This window comes from Podarcis cretensis, assembly GCF_951804945.1.
Source record: "Podarcis cretensis genome assembly, chromosome: 3".
Lineage (NCBI taxonomy): Eukaryota > Metazoa > Chordata > Lepidosauria > Squamata > Lacertidae > Podarcis > Podarcis cretensis.
In genome coordinates, this window is record NC_137172.1 from 123,009,142 (window position 1) to 123,031,000 (window position 21,859).

The following is a 21,859-nucleotide window of genomic DNA, read 5'->3' on the forward strand; positions in this document are numbered from 1 at the left end:
TATTTATTTATAATTGTGGTCCTTCATATAAAACCCAGTAAAGAGTTATTTAAAAAACAACAACAATCCAGCCAGTGGCCAATGAAAGAAGAAAAGTTAGAAGTACTGTATCTCTTTCTTACACCGTAATCCTTCCCAGGATTAAAACTGCATAAAACAAGTGAAGCAGTTTCAGGATTGAGCTGCTAACTTGAATTTATTGCTGTCTGACACAACAATAATAATACTGAAGCATTAAGTTGGCCTTCCCCAATTTGTGGCCTTTCAAATGAGACACAGCTCTCATCAGCCCCGGTCCTCATTACCAATGGTCAGAGATTATGGAAGTTGCTGAAGAAGGCTGCCAACCTCTTGACTTTATAAAGTGTACATTAATCTAAAATATGCTATCTGTGATTTGAAGCTAATTGTTTAAAATTCACGAACATCAACCCCAAATCTTTATTTGCTTGTCGCCCCCCTCCCCAATCCTTTTACTTATACAGAACTTTGCATATAATTAAATTGATGATAACTTTACTGTTCAAGTGCCAGGTTAACAGAGGCTAGCCATAATTACACTTTTATAATAGAAGCGAAACTTTTTTTCAATAATATGAAAGCTGCTGTATTTACTTATTTATTTGTAAGATTCCTTGCCCTTTGCCATAAAGTCCCAGGACAGGTTGCAACAATATACAATTACAAAAACAAGTAAAGCAATTATAATTTTAAAATAAGTAAAACACATAATATAGGTAGCAACCATTTTGCACGGGGGTTCCATTCCTGCCCCCCCCCACATTAGTGGAGCGTGCATAAGCTTCTCTGTTCCATCCCTTGTTCTGCCCTCTTCTGGGTCTAAAAGGACCCAAGTGTTGGTGGTTGTGTGTCAATCAGACGTGCGCAAAATGGGCACTGCCTGTACAGTTGTAATAACCTGAACGGTACATATTCAACAAAAGGCACCCATACATTGAACACCTTTTCTGCGGTGGCTTCCTGCTTGTGGAATGCTCTCCCCAAGCACCTTCATTACATATCTTACATACCTTTAGGTGCCAGGCAAAAACATACTTCTTCTTTCAGGCCTTTAGCTAATTAGCCAATCTATGGTCTTTTAAACTGTTAGAGGGGGTACTGTTTTTGTTTGTTGCTATGTTATGTATTTTTGCCTTTTTTAGATTGTAAACCTCTCTGTGATCCTTGGATGAAGGGCAGTATAGAAATTTAATAATTCATCATCATCATCATCATCATCATCATCTTACCTAGTTTCTCCTTCCCACCTAGACTGTCTTAGGAAGTGGAGGCAGCTGAAAGTTAGGTAGAGAAAGCAGATCATGTGTTGAAAGTTGAGGATCTTAGGAATCCCATACATTTTTGTGCTTGAATCCCAGAAACAATGCACTGTGCATTGTAATTTAAAACGATTTCGTAGATTAACTAAGACTGCAACCTCAACCCCATTTACCTGCCCTATCGAGTTCAATACAATGTATTTTTAGTAGTCATGTTTAGGATTGTACTGTTTAGTTTCTAGAGATGGGCAGCCTGATCCTTTGCATGTTTACTCAAGATGTAAGCTCCACCAAGTTCAGTATGACTTGCTTCCACATAAGTGCACAGTCTCACATCATTATGCAGAAGTGCCATTTAATGCTGTGGGCTTCATGACACACTTTGTATTTACAAAATTTAGCTCAAAAAACAAAATAAACTACACATATGTAAATTATTGTGTAAAATTGTTTAGAAGATTTGTTCTTTTTCATGGCAGTTTATCAGATGACATTTGCAAAAGCCTCTGAATTACACAATCTCTGTAGCTCCAAATATGGGCAGCAGCTACTAATATTGACCTACCTGAATACATAATATTGGCCTACCTATATAGCTTGCTGTTACTTGAAATCAGTTTTCACGAGTGTGTTGGATATCTAAAATCTTACACTTCCTACCCAATTGTGTTGGTGCTGGTACATGAAACTCATGCTGTGTTGCAGATGATGTCCCTTCTTTCTGAAGTCTGGAGAGGACTTTTAAATATCACTTCAGTGTATCCAGCTCCTAATATGTGCTAACAATGCACTCTGATGTCATGGCATACAGGAGAAAGTGCCAGTGCAGTTTTATGTAGCAGCTTCTCCCCTGTACAGTTTTTCTGTTAGGAAGAGTCAATACCAAATCCTCTCCTTTCAATCTGAAATTGTAATAAATTCAGGTTTGCTAGCCTGATATCATAGCTCATTAATGCCATCCTGTCTGTATTTTATATAGTAGTTTGATAGTCATTGAGCTAGAATGAAGTTTTTTATTTGCTTAATTTGAGTATCTTCCATATTGCCTTCAACCATCTGGAAGTACTTGGTAAGTTTCCTTTTGCTATATACAATATTATTAGCTGCTTATCTGATCGGCTGTTGATTCATAGTCAAAAGGCCAACTGTGTGCCATCTGAAGCAGTGAGGTTGTGTTCGCACGTAATACTTAAGCCATGGATTAAAATGCAGCACATAAAAAAAACTAATTCAATCAGTATTAATGCTGTGAGAAAATTTCTTCCAGGCCCACACTGAATGAAGTGGATGGGGAAGAGTAACAGATCATATGACCCACCATCTTCTAGCCACAGGGCCAGCCAGCCACCACCATTGCTATTAACAAACCAGCTGGCTGTCTGCTAACATAATTACGATATTTTTCGCTCTATGAGATGCACTTTTCCCCTCCTAAAAAGTAAGGGGAAATGTGTGTGCATCTTATGGAGCGAATGCAGGCTGCGCAGCTTTTCCTGAAGCCTCCTGGGCGCAGCGGGAGCCTCTCACTGTGCTCAGGAGGCTTCGCATTGCTTTCACTCCCACTGCGCTCGGGCCCCTTCAGCGAAGCGGGAGGAGAAAAGGGGCCCCTTCCTTTTCTCCTCCCGCTTTGCTGGAGAGGCGCTGAGCAGAGAGGGAGAGAATATTTTTTTCCCTTGTTCTCCTCCTCTAAAACTAGGTGCGTCTTATGGTCGGGTGCGTCTTATGGAGCGAAAAATATGGTGGCTCGTCTGCCCATCTACTGCTGCCACTTCCCCTACTCACTCACCTGCTCCCCCCAGCTGCAGTGGCACTAGAACGCCTGGCTTCACTTTGACAAAGAGTTCCCTAGAGTGAGGCCTTGTGGAAGCAGTCACCCAGAGGGTGCTTGCACAATTTTTGCTTCAGAATACACGTCAACATTTTCTTAAAACTTTAGTGTTTTGAAGAAGTTTATAATTGTATATTTAAGCTGTGATTCAAGTGCTGCAAAGTGAGGGCCACACTGGCACTCTCTGGACGACTCTTCCGCAATGCCTTGCTCTCAGAGAAGCCAGGAGCATTCTCAGGTTTGGTGAGCAAAGAAAGGAATATGTAAGGCAGCACAGCAGTATTAGAAGGCTGGGCCCAGTCTTAGGTGTGCAATGTCTCGCCCCCACTCTGGTTTCTGCTAATGTTAGCAGAAATCTGCTTCTCTGCATTTTCCAACCATCTGTTCTAATCCCACCCTCTGGAGCAACAGGGAACACTTGTACATGAGAACCCTTCAGATATTTGAAGACCACAGTCATGTACTCCTTTAATCTTCTTGAGACTAAATGTACATAACTCATATCACTTAGTTACCAGACCCCTCACCATGCGGATCTTCCTTCTTTGGAAGCACTGTAGTTAATAAGTGTCATTCTTTTAATGTGGTGCCCCCAACTGGGCAAAATACTCCAGATGCAACTAAGTCACATAGGACAGGATTCAGCTAACGAGTCCCATCAATGGAAGCCCTGCGCAAGGGCTTCCAGTTGTTCAATGGGGCTTCTCCTCTCCTCTTCCCCAGAATTGGCTGGGGGGGGGTCAGGAGAACCACAATTGGGCTAAAATCATGGTTTAACTTTGCATGCAAACACAACCCTTAAGTGTAGCTGAAGCCTGCAGTCTGCTTTATCTCAACAAGTGAGTAAAATTCGCTTAGATAGCCAAGATTCCTTCTCCTTAGTATGCAACAAAAGCAGCCATAAGATTGATGCCTACCTTATTTTTTTTGCACATGTCTCCTATGGAGACGTGAATGGATTAATTTACATTTAAATAGCTCAGTCGTGGCAATTACTCTGGTCATAATTATTTTATTTTTAGAAGTGGTTCTGTCCTGGAGTTCACTTATTTATTTTTACTATTTATTACAGCATTATTATACTATCAACAATAATTACTCTCCTCACACTATGTACCTCCCCCCCCATATAGATTATAAAAATACAATGTGAACATAAAATGAAAATTTAAGGTTACTCCTTTATGGGAAAATTCAAATGTTTTTTTTAACACTGCGCTTGTAAACAGCCACTTGCCTGATAATCTGTGGTGAATAAGAATTGCCACCAGAATTGCTACATTAAGACTTTAGGTTTTTTACAGTGCAGCATGAATTTACCACTCCCTATACAACCCCCAAAGCTTATCCCAGGTGTTGAGGAATCCCCAGGAAATGGTTGGAATTGGAGGAGGAAAAAATTGGTATTTTGCACAAGAAGCATTTATAATTTCCTATCTAACTGCTCTTGATTGATCTTGTTTTGCTTCTTAAATTTCTCCCATGGTTAGCAGTAGTGAGGACTTAAATGGTGGGGACCCTAACTTCTTTTACTTGCCTGCTCCTTCTCTGATTTTTTGTGTGTATAGGAAGCATGCAGGAGAAGGAATGAGAGCAATATAGATCACCGTCTGCCTGTCAAGACACCTCTAGGCATACCAGATGAAGGTGGCTACAGAAGAACACACACAGTACAGTTGTGTACCAGGGTGCAGGTTGGATCCAGACAGCTGCTGGCAGGGGGCGGGTTTCTCAGCTTTTGCCAGCTCCTTCCAGTAGTAGCTCCCCATGCTGTTCCTTAGGGTTTACAAGCCCTCTGGATTGGCTTTTCAAGGGGGAACAGGGAACTTCAGTGGAAAGGAGGAGGTGGGAAAGCCTCTAGTTTCTTAGGATCCATCTTGATATCAAGCTACGTTTAAGGTAAGCTTACGTTCCTGCTACTGTTCCTCATTCACAGTTTAGTATTAAATACTGGGCAAAGTTATTGCCCCAAGATAAAAGCGTAGTTGCTTTTTATCATCCTAAAAATAATTCTTCTCTCTTTTAAATAACTAAGGAGCTTGCCTTTATCTTCGGAATGCTTTAATTAAAAATCAGGCATAAAATAATTAGCTGGTAGTTAATTCCACAGACTATTTTGACTCTTTAATTATGAGGAAAGGCTGTGTTCTCCTGCATTTTGGTGGATGTGTGGGTGCTTTACTAGGGCAGGGCCTTATCAGCCATTGCACAATCTCTGCATCTCCCTCATCTCAGTGATACATCTGGCCTCTTCACTCCTGGCTTCTGTCTCCACACTAATAGCACAATCCTATACATTTCTACTCAGAAGTAAGCTCCACTGAGTTCAATGGAACTTAGTCCCAGATAAGTGAGCATAATATTGCAGCCAAAGACTGTTTTGAGGGCTTTGGGAATAGTTTACTTTCTGTTTGCTGCATTTGTTTCTGTACTTGTTTTGCTCTCAGCTATTTGGGTTTATCTATCCTATCTACATGAGCTTTTTAGACATATATCATTGAGATTGTGGCCACTTCTTTAAATGTTCTGTTTAGCAGAAAAGCATGTTGTAAATATTTATAAATGAAAATAATGTGTGGCATAATTCCAAGGGGCATTCAGGAATTATTTGTGTGATATCCAACTGAGTAATGCCCTGACTGCCATTGAATATCACCCTTTGCCATGAGTATTTTTAAAAAAGAAATTCTAATTGCTACTCTTGCACATTCCCTTAGGCCTGTAGGGTAAAGATTGCTGCTTAACCAGTACTGTACGGTGGAACTGGTTTTACAACTTCCAAACAAGTAACTTTGCTGCTGTTATTTATGTGTTCTACGCTGTAAAGTGCCACAGATGTCTAAAGGCACCCCTTGTTTTCAGTCTGACCTGCTACACGCATGTGGGAAGGGTTTGGGTATTATTTAGCAAACAGCAAACCTTCCTCCGCCAAGGTAGTCTGGTACAGATGGATGTGTCCCGTCCTGTCTCCCTCACCCCCAGCATTCATTTTTATCCTTGCACCAGCCTTGATAGTTGGTTATGCTGAGAATGAGTGGCAGGCCAAGGTGAGCTTCATGGCTGAGGGGGGATTTGAACCCGAGTCTTTCTGGTTCAAGCCTGGCACTGCCCATAATGCCACACTGGCTCTAGTTGTAGAATCTTACAAGGGCACTGCTGCAGCTACAGAAGACGACCAACCCTTGGGTCTCTGCAGTTGAATGATAAAATTTAGGAGCAAATTAAAAAGCATTAATTCCCAGTCTGCTGCATTAGAATTTAATGCAAGCTTTTATATGAAAGGGAATTTTGAAATATTTTTCAGGGCGGGGAGGGGGAGGGGAATGTTAAACACACAATCCTTCATATAAATTTTAAGGTGCCAATATATGAAAGGTCTCTGTCACATAATTCGCATGCTTAAATCAACTGTATACATCAAGTTTTACTTTACAGATTCCTTCAGCCTTTCCTGACCCATAACTTCCAGTTAGCGCAATATGTTTGTTGGTGCTGATGGGCGTTGTAGCTCAAAACATCTGAGGCGGCTATAGGTTGGGGAAATTGTGCTACTTTTTTTCCTAGGATGATCAAAAGCAATATTTTTGGATCCTCCAAAAATGAAAATGAGAGTTGACAAAAGCCTCTCCTTGTTCAAACACTCCAATTGGAAATGGGAGGAAAAAACAACCCATAAGCTAGAGCTATATGAAGGTAAACTCAGGCTAGTTTTCTAACCACTTACACTCTTGGTGTGAGCTGTTTTCACAATTGCCTCCTTTAGAGTAAGATCAAACATTGGTAAGCTGGGGTTCAGGGGACCTTCATTAACATCCTAGTTATTAAGCAACATTTTACTTAATTTGTTCTTAAATTACATGTTCATGTTGCAACAGTGACTTAGAATTAGAATGGTCATAGCAAGATCTTTTATCTGATCATATTGAAGAAGCGTTGTATCATCCTCAGAGATCGAGTGCTCTTCTGTGGAGATTTGGACAGTGTCAATGAATGACGGCCTTTTCGGCCATGCCCATTCACTGCCTGTGGATCATTCTCCCCAAGGGAGCTGCTTCTCCTACCCCACCCCTTTCTTTTCTCAGAAGTCTTTTAATTGTTTTCAACATAAAAAAAACTTAGCATCTTTTTCAGCCAGTGTTTTAATATTGCTTATTGGAATTATATAATCTAAGAGCGATTTGTGTGTGTGTGTGTGTGTGTGAGAGAGAGAGAGAGAGAGAGAGAGAGAGAGCGCGCGCTTGTGGTGGGATTGTGTTGCTAGCTGTAGTTTGATCATGATGTTCTATACTGTTAATCTGTTTTAAACTGTACATTGCCTAGAGGCATACATAATACTGTACTTGTAATAATATATTTATTCCACACACTGCAGTGCAGCATATGGGCAGTGCTTTGTAAGTCAAAACTTATAATGAAAACTACAAGTAGTACTATGGAAATAACTTTCTCTGAGTTTATTTTATACTCCATATTCAGTCCCACTTTGGTGGATAATATGGTATGCCTTATCAGTAATACAAATGACTAATCCAGTACACTAAGAACTATTTTGTTAGGTAGCTTGTTCTCCTAGTTGGATATAAGAGCATCTGTCCGAGAGAGAGAGGTACCCTTGAGGTTTAGCTGCCTTTATCAGGGCCAAACCTTTAGTGTGTGTGCCCCTGCCCTGTGGAACTCCTAGCTTATATTTTATTATCTATTTATTAAATTTCTATACCACCATACATCCGTGAATCACAGGGCAGTTTACAATATAAAAACACAAACATGCATAACATAATGGCAAACAAAAACAATTTCTCCCCCAGTATTTATTTTATTATAGTAGTTTGGCAGGAGCATTCCTTGCACATTTTTAGACATCTTCTAAAAACTTTTATTCAGACAGGCCTTTCAGATATGAGATTCTTTGCCAATCAGTTTGCAGTGATACGTTTCACATTTTTATTTTAATACTGTGTTTTTAGTCTGTATATTGCCCTGTGATATTTTATATGAAAATGTGGTTTATAACTATTTAAATAAATTGCAAGGGGTTGGATTAGATGACCCTTGGGTCCCTTCCAACTCTATGGTTCTATGAAATAAAATCTTGTTGTTTGTTCAGTTTTATACCTTTCATTCATACTGGTTGCTGTAAGCAGCTTGTGCATTACTGTATTCCCAGCTCAGGATGAGATTTTGATTTACTGAGCTTCGCGTTCATCCAAATACCTAGTCACACAATAATTGCATTCATCTGGAATATATCTTGCTATATATACCATTACATGTTTTTCAGATATTAATGGCTCTTTCTTTTTTCTAGATATGAGACATGAGTGTTGGACGCAGAAGATTAAAGTTGCTGGGAATTCTAATGATGGTCAACTTCTTTATATATGTGATTGTGGAGGTGTCAAAGAGCAGTGGCCAAGCAAAGAATTCAAAAAGGCACGTTATAATACCACAGGCCAAATTCTGGAGAAAATTTGTTCCTCACAAGGCATATTGGAATAAACAGCAGCAAAAGCTGGAACGCTTATCCAATCCGATTTTTGCATTGCTTACAAATATGACAGTGGAAGAAAGCTTATCTTCTAATGGCAGCTTTTCAAATGCGTGTGATCCTGACCCATTTGTAGCTCTACAAATTAATGGCTTTAAAGACTTGCCAGATAGATTTAAAGACTTCTTGCATTACTTGAGATGTAGAAACTATTCGTTATTAGTGGACCAACCACACAAGTGCAAACATAAACCTTTTCTGCTTCTGGCTATCAAATCACTTATTCCCCATTTTGACAGAAGACAAGCAATCCGACAGTCTTGGGGGAAAGAAATTAAATCGGGAGATGCAACTGTTGTGAGGGTCTTCCTCTTAGGCCAGAACTCTCCGGAGGATAACTTTCCTGATCTCTCAGATATGTTGAAATTTGAGAGTGAAACCCACCAAGATATTCTTTTATGGGACTACAAAGATACTTTCTTCAACTTGACCCTGAAAGAGGTACTGTTTCTGAAATGGGTGAGCAATACCTGCCCAGATGCCCAGTTTATTTTTAAGGGAGATGATGATGTTTTTGTGAACACGCATCAGATCCTGGATTACTTGAAGAGTTTAACCAAGGATAAAGCCAAAGACTTGTTCATAGGTGATGTGATCAAAGATGCTGGACCTCATCGTGACAAGACACTGAAGTACTATATCCCAGAAAGTATTTATGAAGGCTCCTACCCTCCATATGCAGGAGGTGGTGGGTTTCTCTATTCTGGTGATCTTGCATTAAGATTAGCCAATGCATCTGACCAAGTCCTACTCTACCCCATTGATGATGTCTATACTGGAATGTGCCTTCAGAAACTTGGGCTTGCTCCCGAAAAACATAAAGGCTTCAAGACTTTTGGCATTGAAGAGAAACACAGGGATAATATTTGTTCCTACACAAATCTAATGCTGGTCCACAGCAGGCAACCCCAAGAAATTATTAAGATTTGGACGAACTTGCAAGATCCAGATTTAAGTTGTTGAGTACATATATGTCCAAAAGTTCTCTCCAAATTTGGGTTTAATTTCTTGGCTAAATGGTTAGTACTTTGAATAGTTCGTTTTGCAAAGCAAAACTCGCTATAAATGGTTTGTCCAGAACTTCTAAAAGAACAATTGCATCAGTAACAATGCACATCATGAGGATATGGCATGTAGATGCAATCCTTTATCTTTCCACTGTCACGCGTTCAATACTTTCACCGAATAAAAACCTGAAAAAGCATACCCTTCAGAAGTTGTGATTAAACTATTAATTTAATGACCATTTAGCTCAAATATTAGAAGACCTTTCCTGTTTTCTAATTATAATAATTATTTAGTTGTGGTGATAGAAGCTATACACTGTTTTGTTTTCCTGAGATAAGATATCTCAGAGACTGTTTTGGAACTCAAATTCAGGAAAGTAACTTCAAAATAAGTCAACTTGGGTGGAGTGTTCAGCTCTCATACTCTTGAGTATTCCTATTGGAATTAAGTTACAAGTAATTTAAGTTTATGGATTTAAATGGACCTACTCCTAGTAAAATGCAACTCATGCCACCAAACAGTTGGTTTTTATGGCTTTCCTTTTCCACTGTCTTGTTATATCCTCCCACTGAACAGTATTCAGTTAAATGTGATGGAGATCTGTGTAATCTGTATGTAACTGTGTTTAAATTATCAGATGATACATATCTATGGCTGAGAAGCTGTATAGTTTAAAGTGTATTTTGGGAGGTTAAGTGTTGCTTTGCATCAGACTTAGCTAATGGTCAAGCATTTTACACTTTTTATTAAACTGGTATCAGACCTACACAGTCTCTTTATGTCCACAGTAGGCTTAACATTTGCTCTGTTGTCTTTTATGTTGTTAAAAAAAATCAGGCAACTTCATTGATAAATAAACTAATATGTGAATTGTTAATTGGCTTACAAAAACTGGGCCTTCCTTATGGTCTAGGGTTAGAACCTTATGAAAATGTGCAATTTCTGAGATTTCAAATCACTCAAATGACCCCTATAATTATTAAGGGTATCTCAAAGGCACAGGTCCTAAAACACTCTATCTGCCATATCTTCATCTGTGTTATATCAGACAATTATTCAAAACAATGACTGCTTTCTTTATATACGTAGAAGTGCCTGTATTTATTGTTCAGATGGAAGACCAAAACATTTTCTTAAATATATTTAAGAAATATTTGTATAGTGTTGTCAGTCATATTTAAATAGAGTAAACTATTTTAAATGTGTTGAAATATAAAAAGTTAAATAAAGTTAATTGTTTTTGAATTTCAAAATGTATATGTGTGTACATCCCAATTTGTATAGACAAGTCTAAATAATTCACACTATAATGATCACCATGAGTATGTCAACTTTAATTTACTTGAGAGCTCTTATGGCCTGAGTCTGTGGCTTGTTGCCCCATAAAATGGGGCCATGTTCTTGTCCATCACACTAGTGCAATTTCTACCATTGCACTGCTTGCTAGGAGCGAATTATAACCAGTCAACAAGGAGTGACAATTTGCACTGGAAAAGCCCCTCTGTTTCTGTGGGTGCAGCAATGTTGTCCATTTCCATTTCCATGGTGTAGGGGAGGCTTAGTGGTATTATGAGGTAACATTTCAGTGGCAGAGAGACTGAGAAATTGATCTTCAGGCAGCAGCCTTGGTACTAAAGGGGCTTACAGGGGCATATATAATGCTCGTCTTGACGATAATCCAAAACTTAGAGCAGTGGCATTCTTCTTCTACATTGTTTTGAGATAGAAACCCCTCTGAGGAGACTGGAGCCTATCTTTTTGATGTTTAGATTTGAAGGGACATCTGTTTATTCTTAAAAATATTCTATCCTGATATAGTTGTATGCTTATGTTAAGAAAGAAAATTGCTGAGGGAGGAATTCATCATGGCAGTCATTAGCACAAGCTTTTCAGCTTGCAAGAGGAAACCACCTCCTTCCCCCGCATGCATTTCTGGAGGTTGTTCTTATACCCCACAGCCAATTTGGGGTGGGCGTGGAGGAGAGGAAGGGGGAAGCCCCATTGCAGTAGCAGCACTCAGTATATTCCCCTACTCTAAGGCCACTGTTCTGTTCCCCCTTACATGGAACAAGCACCATTGAACTCAAAGGGGCTTATTCCTGAGTAGACATGTAGAGGACTGGACTTTAAGGCCCATATCCTGTGAACATTTGCCTATGGATAAGCCCCAAAGAATACATTGCAACACACTTCTGAGAAAACACAGTAAGCTTGTTCACCTTAATCCTTTTCGCTCACCTCATTTCCCCCCATTTTTCTGTATTCCGTTTTGTTGCTTTACTCCACGCTTACTGCACCACAAAGTTCATATTGTCTGCAATCTCTACGTTTTATCAAGAGATAAAAATGAGTTTTTTAAATTCTATTTTTTTAAATAAAATAAAATGTCTTTGAATTTGAAAAGTGTTGCTGTAAGATTTGATTAGAAACTTGTTTGCAGTATTTTAATACTTTGACTTCACAGCTGATTGGTTCTATCTGGTACGTTCTGTGTATGCAAAAGCAGGAACATATTCCACTTTATGTTGGTAGCAGCACTTTGGCTCCACTGAAATAGGTGGGTCAAGTTACTTTTGACTTCAGTCTCATTGATTTCAGTGCTGAAATCACTAGACACTATCCAAAAATAAAACTGAAAACAACACCTGGCCATTGAGTAAACTCCATGTATGCTGCTCTGAGCTTCTTAGAGAGGAAAGATACAATATAAATGTGATAATAAAATAAATAAATAAATGGTAAAGCCCTTAACACAACAGTAAGTTGCCAATAACTTAATGAATATAAGGAAATTCAGACAATTTAGACTGTTGCCTAAGGCAGTAACTCCTAATAGGGAACAGGTGCTATAAACTTAGGAACAGTCCAAGTTGTGCTGTACATCTTAAAAAGCAAGTTAATGAGAAATACACAACAGTCCCATTTCAAAATTACATGTGCAGCCCAAATTCATGTTTATTCAGAAGTCTTCCTAGTTCAGTGGCACACACTCCCTTTCCCTTCATCATGGGGTTCCAGACCTGTTCATGAGGGCAGCACAAGTAGCTTAGAAGCATTACAGTAGAAATCGATGATGAATGCAGCACAAACACTCTTAAGAATCTGAAAGCATATGCTGCCAACTTGTACCTGTTAAAGTGGTAAAGTAGAGCTCTAGCTATAGTAGTCTATTGCAGCAAAAGCAAGAGTCTTTTGGTATCTTAGAATGTTTGGCATAATCTTTCCCTGGAAAAAGGAACCCCAACTGGAAGAGTGCACCACTTCCAGACCTACTATAATCCCTGTACAATACTTGGATAAGGCAGCACAAATGTTACAAAAATCAATTTAACCCACAGCTCTAAAGTTCTTAAATTTTAACCAACTATTTTAAACTGCTTTGAATAGATAAGCTGAACTGAAAATGACACTGAGAAGTTAAGAAAAGGACAGCAGAAAAATGACGAGTATCTGAAACAGCGTCACCTTAATTTGTTTTGACTGAGTATACACCTTGTTAATAAGGGACGTGGGTGGAGCTCTGGGTTAAACCACAGAGCCTACGACTTACCGATCAGAAGGTTGGCAGTTCGAATCCCCGCGACGGGGTGAGCTCCCGTTGCTCGGTCCCTGCTCCTGCCCACCTAGCAGTTCGAAAGCAAGTCAAAGTGCAAGTAGATAAATAGGTACCGCTCTGTCGGGAAGGTAAACGGCGTTTCCGTGCACTGCTCTGGTTCGCCAGAAGCGGCTTAGTCATGCTGACCACATGACCTGGAAGCTGTACACCGGATCCCTCAGCCAGTAAAGCGTGATGAGCACTGCAACCCCAGAGTCGGTCACGACTGGACCTAATGGTCAGGGATACCTTTACCTTTTTACACTTTGTTAATATTCTTCAATAATTTTAAAAGAAACAGTTGCACCATTGAGAGTAAGCCTTTGCTGTTAAGATAATAAAAATATAAATCCTATAATATATGGATCAAATAACAGTAGTCTTAATAAAGACATATGAAACCTCCATAAACTATGAATCAAAACAGTTTATTGAGCAGACTGAGCCTTGGGCACTCATTTATCCCCTTTCTTGGCTTTGAGAAGATACTATGGGACTGGTTCTCAAAGGGTGTGACTGACGTGCCACACTAGCAAGATCTGGCAAGATTCAAGGACAATCAAAGAAACATTTAAACGTTTCAGATAATATAATATATATATATATATATAGGCAGAATATGGATAGATATCTTTTCAAAATGAGAACAAGAGCACCAAGTGATACTTAGGACATATTGTTGTGAACACGGATTTTCAACTGATGAATATGATAGCTCAGAAAAGAGAAAGGTTTCTTTTTGTTGATTAGGAGATGATTTCTTTGTCTCAAATTAGACCTAATATAAATGAGATTATCCAGCAAAAGCAAGTTCACACCTCTCAATGAGTTTGGACACATATTAAGGTTCAAATATAAGAGGCTTGTTTATAATTATATTTTGGGAATGATTCATGTTCTTATGTAGTTGCATTATTTTATACTTTCTGGATGTTCCATGATCCTATTATAAAGTAATTGTGTTCTGTATTATGAATCAAGCACAGGTAGGAGTTGTTTCTTTTTTTGTTTTTCAGTGTATTCCTTACCAATAAAAAACTGGGTGTGGTGCAAGATTATTCTGAAAGTATGGCCCAGAGAATTTTCTTTTGATAACTGCTGTACTGTGGTTTGTTAAACCCAATCCTGGTTTGTAAGCAGTTTGGACATCATGGAAAGCCATGGATTAACAAACCACAGCATCTTCTTCAGCTGTGTCTTTATATATTATTGTATGATTGTGCTATAACGCGATCAAATAGCATTGTAATTCTCTGACAACAATAGTTATGACTTCAGTTCTGTTTGTTGTTAATATCTGTAATTAGGTTTCTAAAATAAGTTAATCTTTCACTGTAGTCTTTTCTCTCCAACATGTTTCATGAGCAGAATATGTTAAGCATTCTCCACTTTAGAACAGCAGTTTAATATGGAGATAATGTTAGATGAGGCTGTGTAAATAAATACTGGAGTGGAGAGTGGGAGACAGGGTGTGAGCTTTTCAGATCTGAGTGCCTTCAACTTGACCTGGCACAGCAGGACTGGATAAAACGCTTCTTTCTTCGTCTTGTTTTGAGCAAGGCCTGCCTGGGTTGCTTGGACAATATTCAAAAACATGCTTCTTGTCTGAAAAGGTTCCACAGGGATCAATTAGACAATGGTAATAGCTAGCAAAGCACTACTTAGGTACGTACATAAATGATAAACAAATCCATATTTTAAAGTAGTTCCTTCTCTTACGAAAAAAAATAATTTCATGTTCACAAAGGCCCTTTTCAAAATGTGAATGCACATCCAGCTTTTCCACATACTTAACTGTGGAGTGTTTTGTTTTTTAGGGTATATATAGGCAGGCAATGTACTTCAGATTCTAAAGTGAAACTCACATTACAATGCAAGGTTTAAAATACTTTAGAAATTTAAACAAATACCAAAAAGATCTGTGCCTGTTTGAAATGCTCCTACAATGGATGTTGAATGCTCCTACAATTACACACTCTCTTGTTTCTGTGGAGCAAGTGTGCAGTTTAAGAAATGCAGGAAGATCAGTCTCCTCTGCTGTGCATCAGGCTGTATGTCTGATTTATCATTCTTTAACTCTATTCTTTCTTAGCATAAGCAAAAGTGAGCCTGTGAACTAGGAACACATGAGACAGGCACAGGGTGTGAAGAATAGCGCCTGTTCTAACCTGGTCCTGATCATATTCTTTTAGGGTCATACTAGGTGTGAGGTTAACTGCATATTATTTTAATGCAAATAGTATTTACAGGGAAGCCTGAGCAACTTTTCAAAATACTGTTTTTATTTATTTTCATGGTACAGAAAATTTTTGAGAAAACAGCTAGTAACTTGTCCTGATAAAATTACAGACATTTATCATGCCAGGTGTTAAAGTTTCATTTGATTGCTCTAAGAGATCACGCCACATTTTCCCATGAGTGCTGGGTGGATTCCTGCCACAGCCTGAACGATATATGTATTCAATAAACATTTGCCATATGTTATACAAGGAATATGGATTGTGTGTGCCCTTTACTACAAGCCTGAGCAACTTGGAGGGGAGGGGATTCATAGAATCATACAACTGTAGAGGTGGAAGGGACCCAAGGGTCATCTAGTCCAACCCCCTTCAATGCAGGGATTGAATTGATGGTTTCCCCTCTGAGACATGGTTGCATTTTAAAATGTGTTGTTTTTTGCCATTTGCATTTTGAAGGAACCAAAGATGGTGGCTGTGAAGGCTTCCCATGAAATGCAAATAGCTGCTTCAGAAAGATAATTTGTTTTTAAGATCGCAGTGGGTGGAAGCTAAACGCTTTCCCCTTTCCACTCCCAGGACCTTCCGGTTTCCCTGCAGTGGCCACTTGCATAACAACTGCAACAATAATTATCACATAGTCTTTGGTCCTTAGACAACTGGAATAATAGAATTTTCCCAAGAACCATGCCTCCAGATGTTGCTGGACTACGGCTCCTCTCCTGCCTGCCTATTGGCCATTCCTGGTGAGGAGAAGCTAAGAACATCTGAACATCATCATGTGGGTTGCCACTGGCATGGAAAGTTCAGTAAGAAGCTAAGCTTGAAGCACAATTAAAAGTTACCCTGTCTCTTTGTGTGCAGAATTCACTGGAACTAGAGGTTTATTGAATATCTCAGGATTTAAGAGGCAGAAGGGGAAAAAATAACGTCAAGGATAACACTGTTCTTTATCAAGCTCTGATTGGTCCCATGTGATTAAATTACAGCTTGCTTACATGAGACCAAGGGAGCTATGTTATTTTTCAACACAGTTACTTTTATTTTCTTCACTCATAGGAGAGGAGCGAGGCTGGTGGTATCCTTGGGAATCCTGAGCCCTGTTTCCATGGAAAAACAGGTTCATTGAAATGGAAACACAAGAGTTCTTTGAAAGAGTGGTGGACAAGAGATTCTCATGAATTATAATTTTATGTGAACCACCCTGAGATTTTCAGATAAAGGGCAGTATACAAATTTTAATAATAATATGTTCAAATGTCACATCTCCTTAAAAAGTATGAATTGGGTACCTTTCAGTTGTACTTGCATAAACATAACTTGTAGTCCATCATTTTCACAAAATAAATGCAGGTGGAAAACAATCTTAGTTTTGCTTCCTGAGTAAGAAAGTAATAGGAAATTAAATACATACATTTTCTTTACAAGTGCTTTTATACTGCAGTATTGTGGCAAAAGTGTATCTCCAGCATTCAAAAGTAATAAAAGGATATTCCTTCCCTATGTGGTGTGGTCATTTAAGAGAGTTGCATCATTCTGAATTAATCTCATAATATATAATATGCTTTGAGTATCTGTATCACGTCACACAACCACTTTTTGTGCTACAATCATGATGGCAATAAATGCCCTGCTGTGGCTTGAGACATGAAGGATGTTTACAACATGAAACAAAACACCACCCTGTAATAATGGAGGAGGGGAAGAATTTGGTATGCAAAAAGGTATCTGCAGAGCAACTAAGCCACATTTCATAACCTTTAGTGGGAGTTAGGGTGCTTAAGAGAAGACATAAATTTGGTTTAAAAGTATAATAAATCAGAAATTCTCCAACCAAGCGGCTTTGAAAGAGGAAAAAAAAAATCAGTTATTTGCCTAAACATTCAGACTTCCTGTATGATTCTGCCTGAGATAAAATTGAAAGAATTCCATATTCTATGGAAATGCCTTCTACTTGGCAACTTTGCAGGAAAATGAAGTGCTGGCTGTGAGTGAAAGAAAACCAAAATTGGTAAAACAGCATCTCAGTCTAGCTTTTGATTAACCTGCTTTTTAACTTATTATTAACACGGGTCTGCTATCGGCTCCTATCACATTGTGCTCCCCCCCCCACCCTTTACTCCATGCTCTTCTTGGCCCAGCCAATTCTCCTTTTCCTCCAACTAACCTTCAGTTGTTTTAACACATAACATTTTGCCTTACACGGGTTTGGAGGTGAAATGTGTACACCTTCTGCCTCAAAATTGCACAACTGTTTTGTACTTCTGCTCATATGCAGCAGAATACTATGGCATGACTTTAATATGCCTTTAATGCACAGGTCTGTGTGCATGATTGAGGGTATTGTGTGAAGCAGCTGTTAGATTTGACAGAAGAGTTTTCCTGTTGCTGGACTGGAGACTGGATAGGTAGAATACAACTCTTGGCCTGCTCCTAATCCTTTTGTTCCTAATTTGCAGTCTTCCACTGATTTAGAATAAAAGTGAAAAAGTTTTTAACATCAGCAGAAATCTAACATCAGCACAGAGGCAAAACTGCCTTTTTATAGTATCCCTAAGGCTGAAATCCAGCACACTTCATTTATACTAGTATCTGCCTCTCCAAAAAGTTTCTTCACATCGGACTTCTTCCCCGGCTTCCTTATCTCTCCCCAAATGCTGCGCTGCTGATTCAGCAAGGCCATGTACAGGTTTATCTGTCTCTAGTCTAATTAACCAAGTGGGGAGTGACTCAATGACTGCTCACAGTTCTGTATGGATAGCACTGAATGCATCTTTGAGATATTTTAGCAGGGTTGTGTTGCATCATGCCATTCTGTGTTGCTCACTGAACAATACTGCTGCAGGAAGCAAATCACAACCCTTGGACTTAGGTATCCAACACTTCTTAATCCAGTTTGCATGTCTGTAAACAGCTGACTGAGGGACGCGGGTGGCGCTGTGTGGTCTAAACCACAGAGCCTAGGGCTTGCTGATCAGAAGGTCAGCGGTTCGAATCCCCATGATGGGGTGAGCTCTCGTTGCTTGGTCCCTGCTCCTGCCCACCTAGCAGTTTGAAAGCACGTCAAAGTGCAAGTAGATAAATACTGTATTATTTGCTCTATAGGACTCACTTTTTCCCTCCTAAAAAGTAATGGGAAATGTGTGTGCGTCTTATGGAGCGAATGCAGGCTGCACAGCTATCACAGAAGCCAGAACAGCAAGAGGGATTGCTGCTTTCACTGCACATCGATTTCTCTTGCTGTTCTGGCTTCTGAGATTCTGAATATTTTTTTTCTTGTTTTCCTCCTCCAAAAACTAGGTGCGTCTTGTGGTCTGGTACGTCTTATAAAGCGAAAAATACGGTAGGTACCACTCTGGCAGGAAGGTAAATGGCATTTCTGTGCGCTGCTCTGGTTCTCCAGAAGCGGCTTAGTCATGCTGGCTACATGACTCGGAAGCTGTCTGCGGACAAACGCCGGCTCCCTCGGCCTATAGAGTGAGATGAGCGTGCAACCCCCAAGTTGTCCGCGACTGGACCTAACGTCAGGGGTACCTTTACCTTTAAACAGCTGACTACATCACCTCCTGTGTGAACAACAGCAGGCAAGAGAGGAAGCAGCGTTGGTGTGAGGCCTTGAACCAAGGAGTGGGGGGAAGCATTTCATAGAAAGGTTTAGCAAGCCACTCTGTGAAGTGCCTCCCTCATTTAAAGGCAAGTGGAGGTTGGGGGTGATCTGTGAGTGAAGGTGCTTTTGGCAAGGGAAGAGGGGCAAGGGGTGGAGGCTGTGTCAAGGGAGGAGGAGTTGGCCAGGGGTGGCAGTCCCTTGTATTTCATAATTACATCGCATTTTAAATCCTCCATACCAATTCACACAGAATACTTTTAGATTGCATCTGAATTGTTACAAACTATAGTGCTATATCTTTGCACCATGACTGAGGTCTGATTCACAACCAATTGTTCATACAGTGGTACCTCGGGTTAAGAACTTAATTCGTTTTGCAGGTCCGTTCTTAACCTGAAACTGTTCTTAACCTGAGGTACCACTTTAGCTAACGGGGCTTCTGCTGCCGCCGCGCCACCGCCACACAATTTCTGTTCTCATCCTGAAGCAAAGTTCTTAACCCGAGGTACTAACTATTTCTGGGTTAGCGGAGTCTGTAACCTGAAGCGTCTGTAACCCGAGGTACCACTGTAGTTACATTAACAGGGATAGATTCCAGCATGTTCAAGGCCAGTCACTAGATGGTGCTGCCTTTTGTTCAGAAACTAGCTGGTGAAAAATGTTGCAAGCCCTGAGTTGTCATGACCAGAGTTGTGTTTGTGGAGCATGTGGGACTCCCAGCTACTAGCATGCTACCTGTAGTATTGGAGCCTCTGTGCTTCTGAATACCAGTTGTTCAGGATCACAAGGTTACCCTCAAGTCCCACAAGCAGTGGCATCTGGCTAGCCACTGTGGGAACAGAATAGTGAACTAGATCGTCCTTTGGTCTGATCAAGCAGGGTTCTATTTATGTTCTTAAGCATACTTTCTTTGTAAATCAGTGAAAATCAATTATGTTAGAAAAGGGATGTTTAACACAAACATATTTCATGCTTTAGAACTCAAATGAATTGGCTTTCCAAAAGAAATTTCCTGCCAGGTGAGTTTGCCAGGTAGCAGAGCACAAAAGGGCCTAGCAAATAATGAGATGCTATACAAACAGAAATTGTTGCTGTTATCAGAATCTCTTTTCAGTGTTTAGTCATGATGAGGGCAGGGAGTTATGGATACCACCAAATGAATCACATACGTTGCACTCGCTCATACTAAAAGCATGTGGATATTTGCAAGTGTTGTTCCATTGGACCAATGCCCATTACACCAATAAACTGGGTCATCTTATGCACTATGCACCAGGTTTGCCACCTTGTAACTCACCTCCCACACTCTTGCAACTCAGCTTTTCCCAGCCAAAACCTCTACAGTTCTGTAGAGCATTCCTCACAGGCAAAGAAAGCTTCATCCTCAGCTCCTTCCTGTCTGGCAACCATTGCACTATTTCTACAGAACTCTTTCAACAAGAAACTTCTACAGAATTCTTTCCTTAGTGGTTCTATTTTGTGCTTTTGTCACTGAAAAGTATTCCACCAGGAAAGCCTGGTGTGATCAATACAGTCCCATCAAAAGATAGTTCCTGGATAGCTCAGTTGGATGGAGTATGTTGATAATGCCAAGGTTGTAAGTTCGAGCCCCATTTGGGACAGCTAAACTCTTAGGTTGGGATTCAGCTAACAAGCCCCACCAGCAGAAGCCCATGCAAGGACTTCCTCTAGCACAATGAGGCTTTCCCCTTCCTGTCCCACCAAATTGACTCGGGGGGAATTGGGAGAATCCCCCAGAACAGCGCATGGGAGGAAGAGAGAGCAGATCATTCCATCTGGCAAGCAGAAATGCATGCACAGACAGAGCAATCTGCTTAAGTGCTACATTGAATTCCTCCCAAAATGAAAACATCTAATTTCCACAAGGAAAATTAAATGCAAAGCTCCCCACCCCAAACACACACAGCTCACAGCAGAGAGCCCTGCCACTTCTGCTCATCTTCACCCATCAGAGGTTTCCCCCAATGGGCTGGTGCCTTCTGCTGTCTCTCTCTGGGGATACCCTGCTGGCATGTGCTTCCAACACCATCTTGCAATGTTTGTGTCACCTAAGAGGTGGTCTTCAGACAGCCTTGCAGCTGAGACACCTAGCCGGGCCCTCAGAACAGCAACCAAGGCTAAACAGTTCTGGTAGCGGAGGAGAGGGAAGATGCCAAACAGTCCTCTCCCCCCCCCCCCCCCCCGTTCATGCTCAGCCACTGTAAGAAATGACGGAGGAGGCCTGCATCCAAATGCTGGCCTCATCCTGCACTTACTGCATAGGCTAGACTATATTTTTTTACCACCTAATTTGTAAAAAGGGAACAAGTTATTGTATGGGCGTTGTTGTTGCCCTCAAAAGGAGAGATACTTTAACATGAAATGAGCAGAGATGAGCAATAGGGCACTGACTCACTGGCTCCTTTTTTTTAGCAGACCGCTTACTTCTGTGGAGCGCTGGTTTCATTTAATGTCACCCTTGTGTGTTACTAATTTTGCAAATGCAGTCATGTACTGTTTGAAAGGTTTTCTTACATCAATTTTCAGATGAAGTGAAATATGTATTCTGAGCATACATGCATTGTTTGCATTCTCTAGGCATCTGTTTCACCACCCTTTCATTCTACAATGCCCTCCTTTTGGTACCTTCCTTTGCGAGGTATAAGGGCATTGTCTTGAGCTTACTCAGCAGAGTCCTGGCAATCGGCCAGTACTCAGTTCAAGGAACATCTTCAGGTGTGGGATTTTCCCTAATG

At 40.2% G+C, this 21,859-nt stretch overlaps 2 protein-coding genes across 7 annotated transcripts in view; one reads left to right on the top strand and one right to left on the bottom strand.

The window, feature by feature from the left end:
- B3GNT2 (UDP-GlcNAc:betaGal beta-1,3-N-acetylglucosaminyltransferase 2) overlaps positions 1-12,067 on the top strand; it is a 52,354-nt gene extending 40,287 nt beyond the window's left edge. For 4 of the 6 annotated variants that reach the window (XM_079970000.1, XM_079969999.1, XM_079969998.1 and 1 more), the window contains one exon: positions 8,417-12,067. In XM_079970000.1, the coding sequence (XP_079826126.1) occupies positions 8,426-9,619 (1,194 nt within the window). In that variant the 5' untranslated portion in view covers positions 8,417-8,425 and the 3' untranslated portion in view covers positions 9,620-12,067. Of the gene's footprint in view, positions 1-2,133; positions 2,350-4,676; positions 5,008-8,416 lie in introns of those variants that run through there. The other 2 variants (XM_079969997.1, XM_079970002.1) reach the window with 2 other exon arrangements.
- LOC307212601 (uncharacterized protein) overlaps positions 1-21,859 on the bottom strand; it is a 122,118-nt gene that overhangs the window by 60,992 nt on the left and 39,267 nt on the right. The gene's annotated exons all lie outside the window — the stretch shown is intronic.